The 21,250-nt window shown below is 50.4% G+C and overlaps 1 protein-coding gene across 1 annotated transcript; it reads right to left on the reverse strand.

Annotated features, from left to right (window-relative positions):
• Positions 1-361: 361 nt before the first annotated feature.
• LOC128848468 (zinc finger protein RFP-like) lies at positions 362-14,964 on the reverse strand. The gene is made up of 7 exons (XM_054048486.1): positions 14,548-14,964; positions 9,087-9,182; positions 7,775-8,005; positions 6,105-6,127; positions 5,235-5,350; positions 3,390-3,422; positions 362-1,001 (listed from the first exon to the last, which is right to left on the reverse strand). The coding sequence occupies exons 1-7, from the start codon at positions 14,962-14,964 to the stop codon at positions 466-468; spliced, it is 1,452 nt and encodes a 483-aa protein (XP_053904461.1). The 3' UTR covers positions 362-465.
• Positions 14,965-21,250: the final 6,286 nt, after the last annotated feature.

Raw genomic sequence — 21,250 nt, forward strand, 5'->3', positions numbered from 1 at the left:
AAGCAATTCGTTTTACGTCACTTCGGTTCTTTTGAAAATTCCAGCCTTTGCACCTCGTACACACACTTCGCCCCTCATACACATACACACACACACACACACACCCTGCTCCCCCCCAGCCTCTTCAGCCAGGCCTCCCCCCTGCTTTCCCCTCCCCCCAGTTGAGGGGTCTCTTCCTGGCCCTCTGCTGGGTCCCTCCCACAGGGGCTCCATCCTTCCTTGGTGGGACCCCCCCCCCACTGCACACAGAGTTGGCTCCTAGGAGCAGAGAGACCCAGCCTAGAGCCTCACACAGACCTCCACAGCCATAGAGCTACGGGTAGAGAGTCACCCCCCTGCAGCCCTGTCTGTGGGAGGGAGACTGGCTGAGTCCTCCAGGTCATAGAGATCAGGAGGGTGGGGGCTAGAGGAGCCTGTTTCGTGGGCAGAGACAGGGCACCTCAGGGACACGCTGTGAGCCGCACACTAAGAGCATGGGCCCGGGAGAGAGGAAAAGGAAACGAAAAGCAACGGACCAGAGAAGAGCGGGCGGATTCTCTCCCCGGCGAAAGAGGCCGGCGGGAAAGTGAAGATCGGGTCCCCGGTACCAGCATCGAAAAACGCCACCTGCCCCCGTTCATAGTCCAGATAAACCCGGATCCTGCGGGGTGCCCGGCTCAGGGACAAGGGGCTGAGATCATCAGGGGATGTGAGAGCCCAGTACCGATCCTCATTGCACAGCACAGCCCAGATCCCCTGCTCAGGGTTGAAATCGATATCTCCCTTCCTGCTCACAGACTCTCTGGCCACGCCCACAATACAGACTTCACCTTCCTTTAGCTCTATCTCCCAGTAATGTCTGCCCGAGGTGAATCCCTCACAGCCCAGCACGCAGAGCTCAGTGTCAAATCTCTCAGGGTTGTCGGGCAGAGCCTGCCATGTGTCTCCCCTTCTCACACTTTTCCGATCCGCAGACAGGACCAGTTCGGGATGGGCCGTGTCTGGATCCAGAGTCACGTGCACTGCAGAGAGAAGATCAGAGCGTGAGGGGCAGAGCTCAGCCCTGGGGGAGGGTCTGATCGTGTCAGTGACAGAACCTGCCCCAGATGGGGAGTGAATCAGGCAACCTCCTGCCTCCAGGATTTACCCAGCTGTGCCTGGGGAGCAGCGCTGAGATCTCAGCCATGTGCCCGGGGGATTCACGCCCTGACAGAGCCAGTTCAGGGACAGAGTGAAAGGATCAGCTCAGCTGAGCCAGGCCCCCAGACCCAGAGTCTGAATCTCAGTGATTCCATCCTTGTGCTTGGGGGAAAGACAAGGGGGGTTAGAGGGAGGTGGTTTTCAACCACCTTTGTCCTTCCTTTAGTCTCCCTGGCCCCTCGTTACAGGGGCCTCAGGGCTGCAAAGCAGAGAGCAGCCAGAGTGTGATGCCTCCTGTCTATGCCCCCAGCAGAGCCGTCCCTTGGGGAGGGCAAATCAGAGCAACCACTCCAGGCCCCGCGCTTTTCGGGGGCCCTGCGGGCCAGTGCAATTGGCTGGCATACTTGGTACCAGAAGAAACTAATCCGTCATTTCCGCCCTGCACCCCCTAGGGATGGTCCTGGCCCCCCTGACAGTCAGACCCATGGAATCTTTCCCCATCTGCACCCACCTCTCCCCACAGATGTGATTAGAGACCCTGGCATCACAGGAGGCTCCCAGCAGATTACAGGGAATGCAACGTCCCCCTGTCCCATGATGCGACTCTGCACAGCCCGTCTCCTTGCAGAGCCCCCCTCCTAACGATCAGTCAGCTGAGCACTAGAAAACCTGCTTTTACAGAGACCCCCCTGGCCCCCCAGGACTGTGTGTAGCTGCGGGGGGGGGGGAAGGGTGAGGACACCGCACACTTACTGAACGGCTGCTCGGCTTGTGCTGGGCTATCGGGGACTTTCCAAACTCCACACTGCCGGCCGCAGGGCTATGCAATGGCTAATACAGTATTGCCGACTTCAAGAGATCAAATCTCATGAGATTGGCCCCAAAATCATGACATTTTAAAAAGGATTCTATTGTCGTTTTTAGGCCAGTCTCCCCTGGCCCCTCCCCAGGGTCTGCGCATGTGACAGTGTTGCCCACTCTCCCACATGCACTGGAGAAGGGGATTTTGACTCCTGCTGCAGGAGCTCTCACCCCCCATCTGCCCGTCTCCTGCCCAGCAATTAATCCTGTCCCCATCCAACCCCCCTCAATTCAATCGTGCAATCCCCATCATCACCCCCCATCAGTTCAGCACCCTACCCCACTGCCCTCAGTTCACCCTCCCAGCACTCACCCTATCGGCTCAGAACCCACCAACAATACAACCCCCCCAGCCCGTCAGCCCCCCACTCACTTCAGGCTCCCTGCAGCCCCCAGGCCATAATAAAGCCCTCCCAGCCCCACCTCTGCTCCACCTGGGGTTCTTCACCCTCCCTAGGCCTGGGCGCTACAATGGGGTCCCCTCTCCAACTTCCCAGGGGAGCAGCCGCACTGGGGTGGTGACAGCGGGAGCCCCAGGCACACCCAGGGCAGCTGACACGATTTCTAAGTAAAATTAAGACTAATTTTTTTTCCAGCCACAGCTCTGTCGCGAGATCATGAGTGGGGCTTAATTTTACTCAGAAATCGCATCTCTCACGATCAATTTGTGAGAGTTGGCATGTCTGCTAATAGCTGATGTCTACCTAACCCCTTCTGACATTTTTAACATTTTTCTTTTGACTTATAAAGTAGAGAGATCAAACAGAAATATCTATTTTTGTATGAAGAACAGGAGTACTTGTGGCACCTTAGAGACTAACAAATTTATTAGAGCATAAGCTTTCGTGGGCTACTGCATCCGAAGAAGTGGGCTGTAGCCCACGAAAGCTTATGCTCTAATAAATTTGTTAGTCTCTAAGGTGCCACAAGTACTCCTGTTCTTTTTGCGGATACAGACTAACACGGCTGCTACTCTGAAACCTATTTTTGTATGTTAAATTCTCCCATTCTTCATTGTACCACTTGTGCATTTGCTAATAATAATAATATTGCCAGGGGATGTGATGTATGGGCATAAAGAGTTCTGCAAATGAGGTGAGATGTTCCTCTCTGATTTTCCTATAGGCTCATTTTTAAACTTTTAGATCTCTATGGAGATACACTGCTCGCCCCCTCTCCCCCACCCCAGCCCATCTGGTTAACCCAACCACTACTTAAAAATTCTAAAGTATAATAGAGAAAATAATCTACTTTTCTGCTTTTAAGAAAGATCTGTGTAGCCATCAGTAATACAGTGTTCAGCTCCTGTCACATGCAAAATTGAAACAAAACCTGAACTATGGTGCTGCCAATGAGCCACCATAATTCATATGAAAGTTTTCACTCCCCCTTTGATCCCAGAAATTTACCTTTGTCCAACTGCTGTCTAGACGACAGTGAGTCTAGAGGAAGAAAAGGGTGAAAAAGGCAATGTCATGTTTAGGGATCTATTCACATTGTTAATGTTCTAACACAAAAGCAAAATGAAAAGAAAACAAACTTTATTATGTTATAGTTAAGGAGGCTAAGTGCAATTCAGACCTATATAAACCATTACACACATCACTACAAAATAACCACAAACATTAAAAACTAAGGACTCGGGCACTGGGGCTGTTTAATTGCTGTGTAGATGCTCTGGCTTGGGCAGAAACCTGGGCTTTGGGACCCTGTGATGGGAGAACACGGGCCAGCCACAGGTGTTTAATTGCTGTGTAAACAAACCCTCTGAAACCAACACATCATTCACAGACAGACCAATACACAGACACTTTTTTACTGATTAGCATTCAATCAACTTTAAATCTGCCCCTGAACCACTAGTTCTCAGTAAAACTGGCTCATCCTTCCTGACAGCCCTGGTGGTCTCATTATCTCCAGCTCAGGAGGATAAAAGGTGGACAATCTCTAAAGCAGGGGTGGGGAACCAACAGCCACGGTCCGGACCCGGCCTGTTGCTCAATTTCATCTGACCGGCAGCACCACCACCCGTCCCCATCACCAGGGCCGGCTCCAGGCACCAGGCACCCAAGCACATGCTTGGGGCGGCACCTGGTAAGGGGCGGCGGGGGTAGCGCGGCGCGGCATTCCGTGGGGAGGGGGGGCGCTCCGGTGGCGCTGCAGTCGGTGGGGGGCGGGCTCTGGTGGCGCGTGGGGGGCGTTCCGGCGGCGCTCGGCGGGGGGCGGGGGCGGGCTCCGGTGGCGCTGCAGTCAGTGGGGGGCGGGCTCTGGTGGCGCGTGGGGGGCGTTCCGGCGGCGCTCGGTGGGGGGCGGGGGCGGGCTCCGGCGGCGCTGCGCGGCTCTCGGCGGGGGGGGGCAGCGCGGGGCTCGGCGCTGGGGGGGGTTCTGGCGGCGCTCGGCACGGGGGGCCGGGCTCCAGCATGCGGCGCTCGGCGGGGGGGGCGGCGCGGGCGTGGCGCTGGGGGGGGGGTTCCAGCGGCGCTCAGCAGGGGGCGGGGGCGGGCTCCGGCGCTCAGCGGGGGGGTGGCGCGGGGGGGGGTGGTGGCGCTCTGGGGGGGGGGTTCTGGCGGCGCTCGGCGGGGGGGGCGGCGCGGTGCTCGGCTGGGGGGCTCGGGAGGCAGCGCTCGACTGGGGGGCACGGGGGGGCGGCGCTTTTTTTTGCTGCTTGGGGCAGCAAAAAAGCTAGAGCCGGCCCTGTCCATCACAGGGCTGGAGCTGCAAGTGCTGACTCGCCCTCTCACTGGGGGGAAGTCCCGAGTCTCTGCAGAGAGCTGCGGGAACTAGGAGTGCAGAAGGTGCTGCAGCGCCCCCAGCTTTTGCGTTGGGTCACAGCTGCTGGTTCCATAGGTTCCAAATGATTAGTTGACAATCTCCATCCACAATCATTGTCCCTAAGAGATTTCCCCAGCTCTGTCAATTATCAGTGTAACATGTGTGAGGCTAGGTCTACACTACCCGCCTGAATCGGCGGGTAGAAATCGACCTCTCGGGGATCGATTTATCGCGTCCCGTTGGGACGCGACAATCGATCCCCAAATCAGCGCTCTTACTCCACCAGCGGAGGTGGGAGTAAGCGCCGCCGACAGAAAGCCACAGAAGTCGATTTTGCCGCCGTCCTCACAGCAGGGTAAGTCGGCTGCGATACGTCAAATTCAGCTACGCTATTCACGTAGCTGAATTTGCATATCTTAAATCGACTCCCCCCTGTAGTGTAGATGTACCCTGAGTAAATTCCCCAGGTGCCTGTTTATTACCTTTGAATTTCTTCATTATGGTCTCCACAGATGCATTTCTTTGAGACGATTCCCAGATTCTCCATTTCAGGTCAGAAGAAAAGGCCACTGGGTTCTGAAACTTCTCCCTCTGGCATCTGAAGAACAACCCAGTGTTACTCGTTGTGGAGTTCGGTCATATTTGTGTTTTACTAACGTGTTTTATTCTAATGAATGGTTGTAGCTCAGCAGACCCTGGAGGATTAAAGTCTCTATTGCCCCAGGAATAGGTCCAATCCCAGCTTGGACACTACAAGCTTCCCCTTCATTCTGGTGAGACCGATATTGGAAAACTGCCTCCAGTTCTGGTGTCCCCAGTTTAAAATGGACGTTGAGAAAGTGGAGATGGTGCAGGGAAGACCCACAAAAATTATCTGAGGGCTGGTAAAAATGCCTTGCACTGAGAGAACCACGGGGAAAACAGACTTTGTACTAAAGGGCTCCTCAGTTTAGCAAACAAAGGCACAACAAGGACCAATTGCTGGAAGCCGAAGCCAGAGAAATTCAAATGGGAAATCAGACAGATATTTTTAAGAGTGCGGGTGGATTAACTACTGGAAGAAACTGCCAAGGGAAGTGGTGGATTCTCCATCTCTTGACAGGGGCACCAGAACAGGGGGGCTGTGGCCCCATCACTTTTAAAAGTGGGAGAGCTCTGTTCTCTGCCTTTGTACCTGCCTTAAAGGCAAGTGATGGGGGGAGGGGGCGGAGAGGAGCGAGCAGAGAGCAGGGGTAGGGACATGGTTTGGGCCCCACATTCTGCACTGCTGGACCATGGGGAGAAATGTCTCATGTTTAAAATCCCTTCCCTGCATTCGGAAGTGAAAGGGAGAGTGAGAAGGAGCCACGTACCTGCTCCAGGTGCCTGTGATGTCCTAGAGGGGAGAAATAAAAGGAAATTCAGTCTCATATCTCATACTAAGGATCCCTTCTGCTCTGGAGGGGACTCACTTTGTCTTCACAGTTTGAGGTTCAAAGAGAAATTATTTGTTATTTATTAATGAAAACAAAAACATTAAATGTCTTGTCTTTGCTCTTTTGGAGAAGTGCTCTGACTGCAGGATCTGGGCCCGGGAAGTTTGTATAAGGAGGCATATGAGCTCTTTGTATAATGACATTTGGATAACCAGCTGGCACATGAAATCAGAGGGCTCAGTCTTGCAATGTGTTGAACAAAGATCTTCCGAACACTCACAGGTGTGGGGAAGATCTCCTCCTGCATGCTCCAGTGGGTCCAGAGGGAGGAATGTCCCCCATGCTGCGCTGCCCCCATGCTGTAAACTCTCTCTCCCCTCCCCACAAACATTCTGAAGGCCCGTCCTGTGGGCTTCTTGACACCCACAGGAAGTTGGGGCTGGGTGAGACCAATGGGTTTGGGGTACAGAGTAACAGAGGGCCATTCACTATCCTACACCGCAGGTTCAATGCAGGAAACCTTAGGAGTGAAGAATGCTGCCCACAGCAGATACTAGTTGCAACAGAGAATTTGACTCTAGATATCAGCTACAGAAGTCCAGGATGCTATGTTTTATTTCTCACCTTTTTTTCCTTTTATTTGCTAGTTAGAGGCATTTTTTGGAAAATAAAATCATTAGAAGGCTTTTGGAATTCTAATCACTACTTATACTTTCAGGCTACCATAAGTAATGAACAGCTTCCCTAACTAACTTCAGTTCTGGCAGACAACATCACCATGGCCTCAGAGCTCATGTATCAATTTTAAGGCCTATATTTTCCCTTTTTGTGATAGGTAGGAAGAGTGGCAAAATGAAGCTTTAAATGGAAACTCCCCTTCAATCTTAGCTATTTCCATAATTAATGACAGGTTCCATCTTAGATCTTCAGAAGTTAGTGTTTGGAACACAGAAAATGCCAGAATGGATCAGACTGGAGGTCCATCTGGTCAGTATTCTGTCTCCAAAAGTGGACAATATCAGATGCTTCAAAGGAAGGTGTAATATAATCTGCCTCCCACATTCTCATCCTTCTCTCTAACAGTTAGCAACTGGCTGAAGCAATGAAACATGAGGTTTAATATCACTCTGCATATTCTTGTTATCCATATAAATATCCGATCACTTTTTGAGTTTTGCTAAATGCTCGGTCTCAACGACATCCGGTGGTAATGAGTTCCACCATCTAATTACGTGATGTGTGAAAAAGCGTTGATTGGTTCAGTTTTGAATTTGTCACCTTCTAATTTTATTGAAAGTCCCTTTGTTCTTGCATTATGAGACAGGGAAAACAGAGTTTGGAGTTTGCCATTTTTGGAGGAGTCTTCTCCCACTAGAATTCAAAAGAAGAATTTATTTTCATTTAGGGCTCGATCGAATGCTCATTGTACTCAAGAAATATATTTCCATTGACTTTAATGGGCATTTTATCAAGCCCTTAAGGAAAAATAATGTATATTTTAGCAATACTGTATGTTCTGACCATTCACTCCTACACTCCAAAAGTGAAGAGTTAGGAGACTTTCTTGCCCTGTGAAAGGTTCTGGGGTGTTTCTAACACTGTCTCACCTGCAGGAATTCCCTCGCTGGCTGCTGGCACTTCTGCTCCATCTCACTGACCAGGGAACTGAAAGAAGATATTTCCTCAGATAATCTGGCAACATATTCATCCCTCCTCTTCTCAATTTCCTGATTCAGCTCTTCCAACTGGGCCAGCAGGAGTCGCTCTTGTTCCTTCAAAAACTGGCACAGTTGCTGAAATTCAGACACAATCTTCTGCTTTTCAGATTCTAGCTCTTTCTGAAATGACAAGATACAAACAGGAAAAGCACAGGTCAAGGACAAGACTACGGAGTGAGTCATGGGACATTTTATGCATGTTGCAGCACGTCATTGCAACCCCACAGAATTTAACTGACCCGGAGTCTTTCCAATGACTTCCTTGTGCTTTGTTTTAGGCCCTAAGTGAGCCTCCTCCTCTGGGACAGCAGATTCCTAGAGCAGCTGCACTGATTGTCCAGCTGTGGTTATCTCTGTTGAAAGTGCAGCTGGCCAAAAAATGGGGGGGTGGGGGAATTTGCAAAAATAATTGAATTTCAAAGTTGTTTCCATTTCTCAGTTTTCAAAATGGAACTTCTTTGGATTTCTTTGAAAAATATCTTGAAATAACTTTTGAAAATGTCACATTTTTCTTTCTCCCTTTTCCCAAAATGGAACATTTTTCTTTTTAGTACTTCCTCTCTGTACCTCTTCAAAAGAGCTCCCATTTTTGAAAAAGTGGCAAAAAGAAAAAGAAAAAATGAAGGGAAAAAACCCTAGAAATTATTCGCTTTAGTGCACTCAGTGGGAAAAAAGGACTAAAAAGAGAAAGAGAGATAAAAAACAAACGTATGAAAGTTTGAAATTTTTTCAGCTATTTAAAAGCAAAATGAAAATTTCAGTTTGAAATGACACAAAAATGTTTGTTTAATTTTGAAATTTCCTGTCAAAATAATTGAAAAATTTGTTGCAAATGACTTATTCCCATGAAAAAAGTTGTTTTCTACTAAACCCCGTTTATCCGCCGGAAGATTTTTTTGGTTGAAAATTTTCAACCAGCTTTAGTTGAAAGACTAAAGGAGAAACTACTGTTAAGTAAACAAATTACACTAGAATCATCAGTGAAAATATTTGGATTATTAAAACTCTCTCTTAAATGAAGCATTTTCCTGCTTACTCTCACTTAAAGCAGAACAGTTTTTCTTTACGATGAGAACAAATCAGTAATAATCTTTCACAGATGAGAATGTGTTACTCACTATTCCTCTTACGATACTCAGACTAAGCCGTGTATTGATAATGTCCTTGTGCACATTTGCTTCTGAGTAATAACGGCACCTACCAGCAGTTCCTGGCTTTTATTTTCCCCACTCAATTTAAATGACAGAATCTCTTCTCTCTCTTTCTTCAAAGTCTCCAAACGGCTCTGAATTTGGGCCTAAGAAAAGAAAAACTGGTTTAGTTTTGGTTGTTTTTGGAGGATTTTACCCCATTTATTTATGTTTGCAAGAATATCAAATACATAATAAAATAGGTGAGTGCCCTAACCACATGACTATACAATCACTCTCATGCTTTCTCTCTCTTTGGCCCAAATGACTCTTTATCCCCAGTGGAACAGCTTCTCCAGGGGAGAGAGAGGGAGCCCCACATCACAATAGTCCATGGTTAGGGCACTCACCCAAGAGATGGCAGATCCCTGTTTGAATCTCTTCTTATCAGGTGGAAGAGGGACTTAAACTAGTGTTTCCTCCTACTAGTGTTTAGCACCCCAACCCCAGGGCTAAACGTTAGGAGGGAGGGCTGCCTCTGTGTGTACTAGGTGGGTGGGGTAGAGGTCCTGCAAGGAGCTCTGTGCCTCGCTGGACAACCCTGATAGCAGGAGCCATGATGCTCTTCTCATGGAGACCGCAGAGGCCATAGATCTTGCAGCCGTATCCGCAGTGTCCGAGGTCGCCTGAAGGGATGCTTTGGTGGCAGCTGCGCCTTCCTCAACCAGAGCCTTAAACTCCTTCTTATCACGCTCCTGGAGAGAGTCCGCAAACTTTGTCATTGAGCCCCACAAGTTAAATTCATATCAGCCCAGCAGGGCTTGGTGGTTTGTCACCCACAGTTGGAAACTCGAGGACGAATAAATCTTTCTACCGAACAAGTCTAGTCTCCTTGAGTCCTTATTCTTAGGCGTAGGAGCAGGTTGGCCCTGACGCTCCTTATGGTTGACTGCCTCGACCACTAGAGAGTTGGGGGCAGGGTGGGTATATAGATACTCGGGCCCCTTAGCAGGCAAGAAATACTTCCGTTCTGCCCTCTTAGAGATGGGGGGCGAGGAAGCCGGGGTCTGCCACAGGGCGTTTGAGATATTCACCACCCCATCATGGAGGAGAAGAGCCACCCTGGCCGGCGCTGTAGCCGAGAGGACATTGAAGACGGAGTCCAAAGGTTCCTCCACCTCCTCAGTTTGTAGGTAGAGGCTTGATGCCTCCCTTTTCAATAGGTCTTGGTGGGCTTTTGTGTCCTCCTGAGGGACAGGAGGAGGAGGTGCTGTGATGGCCTCATTGTGGGAGGATGGGGGTGCGGTGCTCTGTGTCCCCACCGGTGCCACAGGTCCCACCACTTGGTCCCCTTCTGAGCGTGGAACTGGTGAGAAGCGCTCCGCTGATCCTTCCCGGGGGGCTGAGAGAGGGAGGCCAACGGTCTTTCTGAGGCTCCAGCCACTGAGTGAGTCACCACCGGGGGCTGCATTGGGGCCCACGGGGCCCACTGGTGTCAGAGCGCTGGCCAGGGAGCCCGGTGCCACTGCACCTGCTGTGGCACCATCGGCGCAGGCTGTCCCCCTTGACCCACCTGGCTCACCGACTGTTGACTCCGAAGGGAGGCTGGGCTGGCATACGATCTACTGCTATCCTGGGATGGGGACGAGTGGCGGCGTCACAAGCGGTGCCGAGCTCAAGACCGTGATCCCGGTGTGGAGGAGCGGGAGTACCATCTGTAGTGGCTGCTCCACGAACGGCTCTGATGAGCAGATCCGCGACAGCTGGATGCCAGCGATCTACGCCTGGGGCTGCGGGACTGGTGTCGTGGCGGAGACCTCGACCGGGACGAAGAGCGTGAGCAGCGTCGGCATCGGCACCACGAGGGGCTATGATAGCTTCTCAGAGTCAGCGACCTTTGGTGCCGTCTGTCCCAGTCCCGGCGGGGCAGGCTCTGATCGCAAGGTCTGTGCTCCCTCGAGGCAGAGCGGTGCCTGGATCCCTTGCTACTCGGCACCCAGCCAGACAACCTGGTGGGGGTTGACAGGGACTGCTGCGGGCTGCACGTGGGATGGTCACCGAGCGGAGAGCGGCATTGGGAATCTTCCCTTGACTGTGAACGGTACCGTCCGGGCGGTGACTGTGGAGGACCAAGCACCGGCTTGCCTCTGGACTGAGGAGCTGCTGGTGCTGGTGCAACTGGTACCGGTAGAGACATAACGTCTCAAGCCTCCTGCAAGGCCTCCGGCATGGAGGACACCCGAATGTGGCCACTGGCGTCCAGGGAGGTTGGCTCGGAGTGGGCCGGGCTACTCCGCTCGACCTGAGTCGGAGGCCACAAGGTCGATGGGGATTGAGAGCTGCCCAAGGCGAGTCTAGTCTCGCCCCCAGCCTTGCCCTGATGCCTTGATGGAGAAGACCGCCTCTTCGTCTTTTTAGAGTGTCCCGTGGATGGGGAGAGGTGCCGGCTGGTGGAAGGCACCATTGGGTCACCACAGTGCTCAGTGCCGACTCGGAGTGGTGCAGCGGTGTCGAGGTCAGGGCCAACTCCATCAAAATAGCTTGGAGCTGTATGTCCCGCTCCTTCTTGCTCCAAGGCGTAAATGATCTGCAAATTTTGCAGCGGTCGCTGAGGTGGGTTTCCCCCAGACAGCATAAACAGTCAGCGTGTGGATCACTCATGGGCATAGGTCTTATGCAAGTGTCGCATGACTTAAAGCCTGGGGCATGGAGCATGCCCCGACCCGGGCGCACGTATCTATTCTAACTATAGTTCTTTTTTTTATTTTTTTTTTTAATTTTAACTACAGGTACTAACTAACTACAAACTAAACGAAGTCCAAAGAGGGAAGCTACAGCAGAGCTGGAGCACAGCAGTTCTGAAGCACCTTCACTGGCGGCAAGAAGGAAATGAGGGTGGGAGGAGCACGCAGCGCCCCTTATACCATACCATAGAGGTGCCACTCCAGGGGTCACTACAGGCGCTCCCCTACGGGTACTGCTCAGGGAAAAACTTCCAGCACCGGTGTACGTGGTGAGCACGCACACCTATTGTGGAATACGCATAAGCAATCACTTGAAGACGAACCTCTTTTTTAACTCCAAAAAGGACCCAGAACACACAGTTCTGAAGTGGCTCATGGGACCAAAATGATACACATACTACAACTAACTGAGAGTAAGGCTATCCCACATATAAGAGGGGTAGCTGTGTTAGTCTGTATCTACAAAAACAACGAGGAGTCCGGTGGCACCTTAAAGACTAACAGATTTATTTGGACATAAGCTTTCGTGGGTAAAAAACCCACTTCTTAAGATGCATGGAGTGAAAATAGCAGATACAGGCATAAATATATATTGGCACATGAAGAGAAGGGAGTTACCTTACAAGTGGAGAACCAGGGTTGAAGGCCAATTCAGTCAGGGTGGATGTGGTCCACTCCCAATAATTGATGAAGAGGTGTCAATTGCAGGAGTGGGAAAATTACTTTTGTAGTGAGCCAGCCACTCCCAGTCCCTATTCAAGCCCAAATTGATGGTGTTAAGTTTGCAAATGAATGGTAGCTCTGCAGTTTCTCTTTGAAGTCTGTGTTTGAAGTTTTTTCGTTGAAGAATGGCTACTGTTAAATCTGTTTAAACAGTTGTTTGCCTCCTATTACCTGGCTTTAGTTAAAAAGTCTGAGTCTCTCTTGATCCCTTTTGCTTTGCAGTTGATTTGCTGCCTCTCTCTGTGTACCTCTGTGTAAGCGCAAAAGCTTGTCTCCTCAACAGAAGTTGGTCCAATCAAAGATATTACCTCCCGCACCTTGTCTCTCTGCCCCCTGCAAGTCCATTTCCTTACTCTAATCTCACTCCTCTGTCACTGAGCACTTTCAGTGCTCACTCATATACCAGCTAAGATGTTACCACAGGAATGGGGTCAGGGAGCAGGCAATGAGGGGACAGTGTGGGTCCGAATATTCGCTTTCTTGCTGCTTCAGAACGCATGTACCTGTGGGAACACCCGTTTCACCCCATTTTCACCTCTGCTCCACTACAGTAACCTTGATCTTCCCCCTGCACGTAGCTCTCAGTCAGTGTCGAGAATGCAGAGAGCTGCTTAGAGGGCGTGGAAATCCCGTGTGTACAGTTGCATGGCACATAAGTAGGCTCAGAATAGGCCACTAACCTCCTAGGCCCCTATCATTGTTGCCAATCACTGAACTGGGAGTGTGTGTTGCTTAAATGCAATACATTATTCTACTTTAACCATCCTCCTCTATCATCAGTTGCGTCAGTGGTGTGTCTCCCCTTAACTCTAATCTGATTTGCACAGAAGATTTAACAAAACCTAAAGTTCACAGGTGCACAAGGACAATAAAATAGATTGTTTAGTCTTTTTCTCTCCAGTATGTGTAGTTTAGTTTCTATGTATAAATTGGGACCACTTTCACTGCAGGAAGCACTGGACATTTTAAGAAATCCTATAAAAGACAAAATATCGACTCTCCCAGCTTCTAAGCCAAAAAATGGACAGCTGCTTGCACACAGTTATGAAGGGGAAAAGGACAAAAAAGATGACTGGCGGTGTGATCAATACAAATGGGTCCACAGAGGAAGACATCTTTCCCTAACAGGGGATCCTCTGGTAAGGAAGAGATATTTCCGAAGACTGATCGATACAGATGAGGTTTTGTGTCACAGATACGGATATGAAGTTCTTGATAGAAATGTGGACAAAGTGATTGTTCGTTATTTGGGACTAGATGAAACACCTGACCCATGTGTGCCCTATAGGAATGAGAAAATATCCCTTGAGATCTCATGTTCATACATTGCCGTCTGTACTGTCAAAAGTTGTGGAGCAGAAACATTTAGGCCTCTCTAAAAATTACCAGTGAAAAATGGCAGACTCTAATGTCTCAGCTGCCCGTATGAGAGTGACTCTTCCCAAAAATACACAACAAATAAAAAATAACGTATGAAAAACAGAAAAGCAGAATCAGTCACAATGACGTATGTGGTGAGTATGACCTTCACTGTGCCCTGGAAGGGTTTGTCTGTCAGTACTGCCAGGGCCCTGAAATCTCTGAAAGTTTGGATCTTCCAGAAGTTATTGGTATTTTTAAGAGGTGACAATATTGAAGCCAACTACACTTCTTTCATATGCCACGTTTCAACTAGGAGACTTTTCCTTTCCTCCTTAATGTGCCTTTTTTCAGGAAAATCCAGCAATTCCTGTGGCTGCACTGACACCTGCACACAAGATGTTTTTTTCATTTCTAGCAGAATATGTGGCCCCGGTCAGCAACATTTCCACGTAATAGTTCTGTGCTATATGTGTAAATTTCACCCCCTGGGTCACTTTGGAACTGACTTTTCTGGGTCCTTATTGGTGTTAAAAATGGTTCTGGGCCAGAACAGGTTAGTAACAGTGTGTTAGAAGTCTGTTCTCATGGCTAAAATATTGTTCTTAAGGGTCTCTAACAGTATCTGTTGTTTTTTGCAAAACTCTTTTTACTAAAATGCCGTTCCTGGCCGTTCCAGCTTTTACACCATCCCATGATTTCTTACCTTGTAATCCTCAGCAGCCACCTCTATGGGAACCACAGTGTGTTCTCTGTGATCTCGGGACAGATGGCAAAGCAAACAAATGGGTGTTTGATTCTCTTGGCAGAAGACATCTAAAGCCCTCTGGTGTTTTTCACACACTCTCTCAACTTCTGGTTCTTTTGTTGACTCCCGTGTAAGTTTTCTGGAAGCTTCTACAATATTCCTTAGCTGTCGGTTTGGTTTGAAGTTTCTCTGGGAGAAGGTTTCTCTGCACTCAGGACAGTGGAAGTTTGTACTCAATGCCTCCCAGCACTGAGTGATGCAGGCCTGGCAGAAATTGTGCCCACAATCTAGATACACTGGATCTTTAAAATAATCTAGACACATCGAACAAGTCAGTTCAGCTAGAAGCATTTTTGCTGGATTCGCAGCAGCCATGGCTGCTTCTGCAGGAAGAGACAAATTCAGTTTCCTTTTACTGTTCTCAGAAAGGGGCTGATCCTGGACTTTGCACACCAAACAGGCGTTTCCGACGTATACATTGCCTCATTACTCTTGGGAGGCCGGAAACTCCTTCTGGTCTGAGTTAGCACCTGGAGGAAGCACCAGGACAGACTGTGGAGTGGCTGCACCTGATGCTGTTGATCCCTGCAATGGTGCAGCACGGCCACTCTGCAGAACAGTTGTTTGACAAACAGCATCTGCCACATCCACACACAGCTTTATACAGCGTTTCTTCCCGCCATCACTGTGCCACTGTGATGTAGGACTCCAGAGGTACCTATAGCATCGCTCAGGGGTCTCAGACTCAAATGACCTCGAGGGCCACATGAGGGCTAGTTCATTGGCCCGAGGGCCGTATCACTGACACCCCCCCTCATTGCCCCCGGCCCTCCCCACACTCCACCCCTTCCATGAGGCCCCGCCTCTTCCCACCCCTTCCCTGCCCCCATTCCAACCCCTTCCCTGAAGTCCTCACCCCAAGTCCGCCCCCTCCCTGCCCCCAGAGGGTGCATGAGGGGTGTGGCGGGGGCTCAGGGCAGGGAGTTGAAGTGCAGCAGGGGGTTGGGGTGCAGGCAGGGGGCTCAGGGTGCAGAAGGGGTGTGGGATGCAGCAGGGGGCTCAGGGCAAGGGGTTGAGGTGTGGGGTGCAGCAGGGGGTTGGGGTACAGCAGGGGGCTCAGGGCAGGGGGTTGGGGTGCAGGAGGGGTGTGGAATGCAGCAGGGGGCTCAGGGCAGGGGGTTGGGGTGTGGGGTGCAGCAGGGGGCTCAGGGCAGGGGGTTGAGGTGCAGGCAGGGCGCTCAGGGCAGGGGGTTGGGGAGTGGGGTGCAGCAGGGGGCTCAGGGCAGGGAGTTGGAGTGCAGGAGGGGTGTGGGATGCAGCAGGGCGCTCAGGGCAGGGGGTTGGGGAGTGGGGAGCAGGAGGGCTTCGGGCTCTGGGGTGGCAGCAGTGCACACTGGGGCCAGGGCAGACTGCCGACTCCAGCCCCACTTTGCTCCGGGAAGTAGCTGGAACCATGTCCCTGCGGCCCCTGGGGGAGGGGGACGCAGGGCTCTGCATGCCACCCCTCCAGGTACCTCCCCCGAAACTCCCATTGGCCGCGGTTCCCCGTTCCTGGCCAATGGGAACTGCGGGGGGGGGGGGGGGGGGCAGTGCCTGGAAGCCAGGGCAACACACGGATGGAGACCTCTGCTTCTCCCCCCTCCCCACCTGGCCGCAGGGACGTGATGCCAGCCGCTTCAGGGAGCGGCACGGGGCTCGAGGGGGGCAATCCACTGTAGTTTGCCCACCCCGGGGCTGGAGGTAGGCCAGGGGGGCGGAAGCAGGCCGCTTGGCAGGCCACAGGAAATAGTCCCGCAGGCTGCATGTTTGAGATCCCTGGCATAGCTCATGGCGCAGCTCTCTGCAGCAGGTGGTTCTGGGAAAATTTACAAAGTACTGTGGGCTGCCAGTAGTATTCCAGCCTTTAGAAGGGGAGGATTCTGGAGTCATGCCCCTCCCCCTCAACCCAATAACTGTGACAGTAACCATCTTTTTTTCTGTTTAATATTTGCCCTCTGTGATGGATACAATAATTTCTAAATACCACCTTCTTAGCCATGTTCTCACAGGTCAGCAGGGGATATACAGATGGTCTGCGACGGAGGAAGAGGGAAAACAGGTGACTGGAATAATGGGGCCGGAGTCACTGCCTGATTCTCATCAATTGCAGCATGAAAACATTTTGATATCTTGTGCCAAGGGCTTTGCATGGGGCACAGCTGGGCTTCTTAGCCTCCATCTAACTTCTGCAAAGCCCTGATCGGCAATGCTATTCCAAGTGACAAAAAGGCTGGTGGAACTGTGTTGCTTCCAGTGATGTATGCAATCAAATAGTTTTCACTGTGAGGGTTTTTTAACCCATTTCTCAGAAAATAACATGCAGATTCAGACCAAATTATCATACTCCAGAGCAATGGGATTTATTTTGGGGGGACAAACACTGTCATCTCTGCTTGTGTATGAGCCACTGTCACTTGCCACGGTAATAGAGGTATCTACCACTCTTTGGGTTATAACCTGTGAGTTGGAATCTAATGAAATCCAGCTGGGAGAATTGGGTAGCAGAAGGATAGACAACTTGCTACCATGAGCAGTAGTATTTCTGCATTAGGAACAAAGATATAAATGGATGAAACTTCTAATGGTAAGAAACAGAAAATTAATTACTAGGAGAACGAATGTTAAAATGATCTAATACGCCAGTTAAAGAAAGAGTGACTATACATCTGGGCATAATGCTTAAATTATCCAAAAGTACAAAGTTTGATTTAAAAGTCCTAAAATACATGTAGTTCATAATCTGCAATATCCCAAATTAAGGTTAATAAATTTAACAATAGTTTAGATATTGGCATCCAAATATTCGGGTACATCACTCATAAAAGGTTATACTAACAGTAGCTTGTGGAAAGCAAATATAGCAATGAGTGTAGATTGTCCCTCAGTAATTGAGAATTTAGGCTAGGTTGCCCCTCAGTAAATACAATCCATCAGGGAAGTATTTCAGTTACTTTCCTGACTTCCCTTCTCAATGGCACTCCCGCATCTCTCCTGGTATTGCTGATGTCCGGTGATGTGTTCTAAATAGATGTCCCTTGTCCGCCTGGTGGCGCCAGATACCCGAGTTGCCGCATCAGCCAAGCATAGAGCTGACTAATTCTACATTCCTGCAACTCTCGCTCATTACTGGGATCCCATCTAAAGCTCCGGGACGGACAGAAATACCATTTCATGAAGGATTTCAAGGTTTTGACGTTTGTCTTCATTCCACTTAGGAACAAAACTTGTACATTTCAAATTCTCAGTGAAAGAATTTAAAAAAAAATTGTTTGGCATTAATTGGAAGTGTTTCATTTCCACAAAATACTTTTATTTAGGAGAAAAACGAGGGGGAAATCTTTCAATGTCAAAACATCCCATTTTGACATTCTCAGAACGAAAGGTTTCGATGTTTTATTCTGACATGACCATTTTGATTTTGCCTTTTTATTTTATATTGTATAATACACAATGAAGAAAAATGTCAAAACGAAAAGTCTTTTGCAAAAAATGAAACATTGAAATTTTTCATTCAGAAAAATGTCAAAAGGGAACGATTTGACATGGTTGGAAATTTTTCTCCCTGTTTTTTCTCCATAATGAAATGTCTGCCCTTCGACACTATTTTGTGCAGTGTTTCAACTTCTGCAGAAATGCTCTCTCTGGTGGAACATGGTTCTGCTGCAGTTTTTCAGCCAGCTGTAGCGTAACCCTTCTGCCAGGTGGTGTCAGCAGCGACAAGGGCTGGAGTCAATATCTAGGGCAGAGGTGGGCAAACGGCGGCCCGCAGGCCGGATCCTGCTGCCCGGCCCATGAGGCTCGTCCCCGCCCCTCCCCCACTGTCCCCCCTCCCCTGCAGTGTCAGCGTGCCGCGCCTCCAGCGCAATGCTCTGGGTGGCCGGGCAGCGCAGTTGCAGAGCTGCAGCCTGACCCGGTGCTCTGGGTGGTGCGGCTGTAGCGCCGCCAGCCACCGGTGCTCCCGGCAGCACGGTAAGGGGGCAGGGAGCAGAGGGGGTTGGATAGAGGGCAGGGGAGTTCAGGGTGGTGGTTGGGGCGCGGTTGTGGATAGGGGTCGGGGCAGTCAGAGGGCGGGGAACAGGGGGGTTGGATGGGGGCAGGGGACCTGGGGGAGCAGTCGGGGGGGGGTTGGATGGGGTGGCAGGGGGCAGTCAGGGGCAGGGGTTCCGGGGGCGGACAGGAAGAAGGGGTGGTTGGATGGGGCAGGGGTCCTGGGGGGTAAGTCAGGAATGGGGGGGGAAGTATGGATGGGGGGGCAGGGGGCAGTCAGGAGTGGGAAGTCCGGGGACAGGGAGCAGGGGGTGGTGGATGGGGTAGGAGTCCTGGGGAGGCCATCAGGGGCCCGGGGGGTTGGATGGGGCAGGAGTCCCGGGGGAGCCTTCAGGGAGCGAGAAGCGGGGGTGGGGGTCGGATAGGAGGCGGGGGCCGTCCACGCCTTGCTGTTTGGGGAGACACAGCCTCCCCAAACTGGCCTTCCATACAATTTTGGAAACCCGATGTGATCCTCAGGCCAAAAAGTTTGTGCTGCCCCTGATCTAGGGCTTCCTCTTCACATTAAAAAACAAAACCAGCCTGAACCCCCACCCAGTAACCTGGGAAAACTAAACACCACCCCTGGTCAATACTTCCCCACTCGTAAGCACTGAGTCTGTGTTTAACAAAAGAAAACTTTCATTAAAAAGAAGAGGGAGCTCAGCGTTAATTTGGGAAGAAATCGCAACAATGATTCAAAAGTTTGCAAACCATAAGTAAAAAACCGCCCCACAGTCAGTTGGGCAGTGTCCTTTGCCTCAGTTTCCCACTTTGCAGTGTGACAGTCTGACAGAGAAATGTCCCTTTAATGCACCATTCCCCTTTCCTTATGCTGCAAACCACTTGCAACTGGTTGTCCAAAATCAGCAAAGTCCCCAAATAAAGGGGTGCGTTCCCGTGGATTCCCCTCCCACCCCTAAAGGGAGGGATTGAGCAATGCCTCAGACCGCTCGGGGGACGGGGGAGTGTCTCCATACTAATTTTCCCCTACTGTTACTCACACCTTCTTGTCAGCTGTTTGAAATGGGCCATCCTCATTACCACTACAAAAGTGATTTTTCCTCCATTGGTATTCCACTGTTAATTGAATTGTCTCATTAGACTGACCCCCCCACTTGGTAAGGCAACTCCCATCTTTTCACGTACTATGTATTTATACCTGCTCCTGTATTTTCCACTCCATGCATCAGACGAAGTGGGTTTTAGCCCACGAAAGCGTATGCCCAAATAAATTTGTTAGTCTCTAAGGTGCCACGAGGATTCCTCACTGAATAGGATTCTAAGGAGTCCTCCCAGAGCAGCAGTACCACGTCTGCCAGCAGCTCCCAAGAGGACCAGAACGGATCCCCCGAGCTCATCGCTGGGGAGTAGCAGAGTTGCAGGGGATACACCATGCCCTGGAGGTTGCTAGGAGCCGGGCAGGGAAGATGTTCCCAGAACCCCCGGCCAAGCTACATGTCCGACGAGGACAGGAACCAGTCCTACTGCCCTATCTGCTGCAAAGGCAAGGAGCTGCTGCTGTGTAGCAATACCAGCTGCTGCAGGTGTTTCTGTGTCGAATGCTTGGAGGTCTGGGTAGGGCAAGGTACCTCGTCAAAGGCAAAAGAGCAAGAACCCTGGAGCTGTTACATGTGCCAACCACAGAAGTGCTATGGGGTGTTACAGCACCGACCGGACTGGAATGTACGGCTGCAAGACTTCTTCCCCAGCGACAAAGGACAGGAATATGATGCACCTAAAATCTAAAAAGGCCCGCACATTTCCCACAGTCACTACTCTTGATAACAGAACGTCAATGATTGCATTGGCTACTTGGATCACAGCAGTCCCACAGTCGACTTGCCCACAACAGCAGAAGCTATGGTGAGCTGAGCGGGCTCCATGCTTGCCATGGTATGGCGTCTGCATGGGTAACCCAGGAAAAAAGGCGCGAAACAACTGTCTGCCGTTGCTTTCACGGAGGGAGGGGCGACTGATGACATGTACCCAAAACCACCCGCGACAATGTTTTTGCCCCATCAGGCATTGGGAGCTTAACCCAGAATTCCAATGCGGGGAGGAGACTGCGGGAACTGTGGGATAGCTACCCACAGAGCACCGCTCCGTAAGTCGATGCTAGCCATGGTAGTGAAGACACTCTCCGCCGACTTAATGCGCTTAGTGGGGACATACGCAATCGACTGTATAAAATCGAATTCGAAAAATCGACTTCTATAAAATTGACCTAATTTCATAGTGTAGACATACCCTTAGATGATTTACTTGACGGTATAATGGGGGTGGAAGAGATGATCTAGCAGGAAATGTAGTGTATTGTGGAATCCAGCATCATTCATATATTTGTCATCAATCCTTCATTTCTCATCTGTTTTTGCTTTTACATCCCATATTGGGCAGCGGACACAAGGGAACGGATTCGGTTTTCAGGGCTCTGTTCATCTTAAATAACTTTCGGTAAAATTCATATGGAAACCAACCTTTTGTTTCTGTCTCAAAATTCATCTCACACAGCAAACCAGTGCTTTCCAGTGCTTTCCAGAAAGTTTTAAACAGACAAATTTCCCTCTCAGGTCCATTTACGGCGGGACTTTAA

This window comes from Malaclemys terrapin, chromosome 13, assembly GCF_027887155.1.
Source record: "Malaclemys terrapin pileata isolate rMalTer1 chromosome 13, rMalTer1.hap1, whole genome shotgun sequence".
Lineage (NCBI taxonomy): Eukaryota > Metazoa > Chordata > Testudines > Emydidae > Malaclemys > Malaclemys terrapin.

Excerpts from the sequence above, each read along its gene's own strand:
- LOC128848468 (XM_054048486.1), bottom strand. The coding sequence starts at position 14,964 with ATGGCTGCTGCGAATCCAGCAAAAATGCTTCTAGCTGAACTGACTTGT. Across the intron at positions 9,183-14,547 it reads TGGCTGCTGAGGATTACAAG|GCCCAAATTCAGAGCCGTTT; the intron begins GTAAGAAATCAT and ends TTCTTTTCTTAG. Across the intron at positions 5,351-6,104 it reads ATCACAGGCACCTGGAGCAG|ATGCCAGAGGGAGAAGTTTC; the intron begins GTACGTGGCTCC and ends GTTGTTCTTCAG.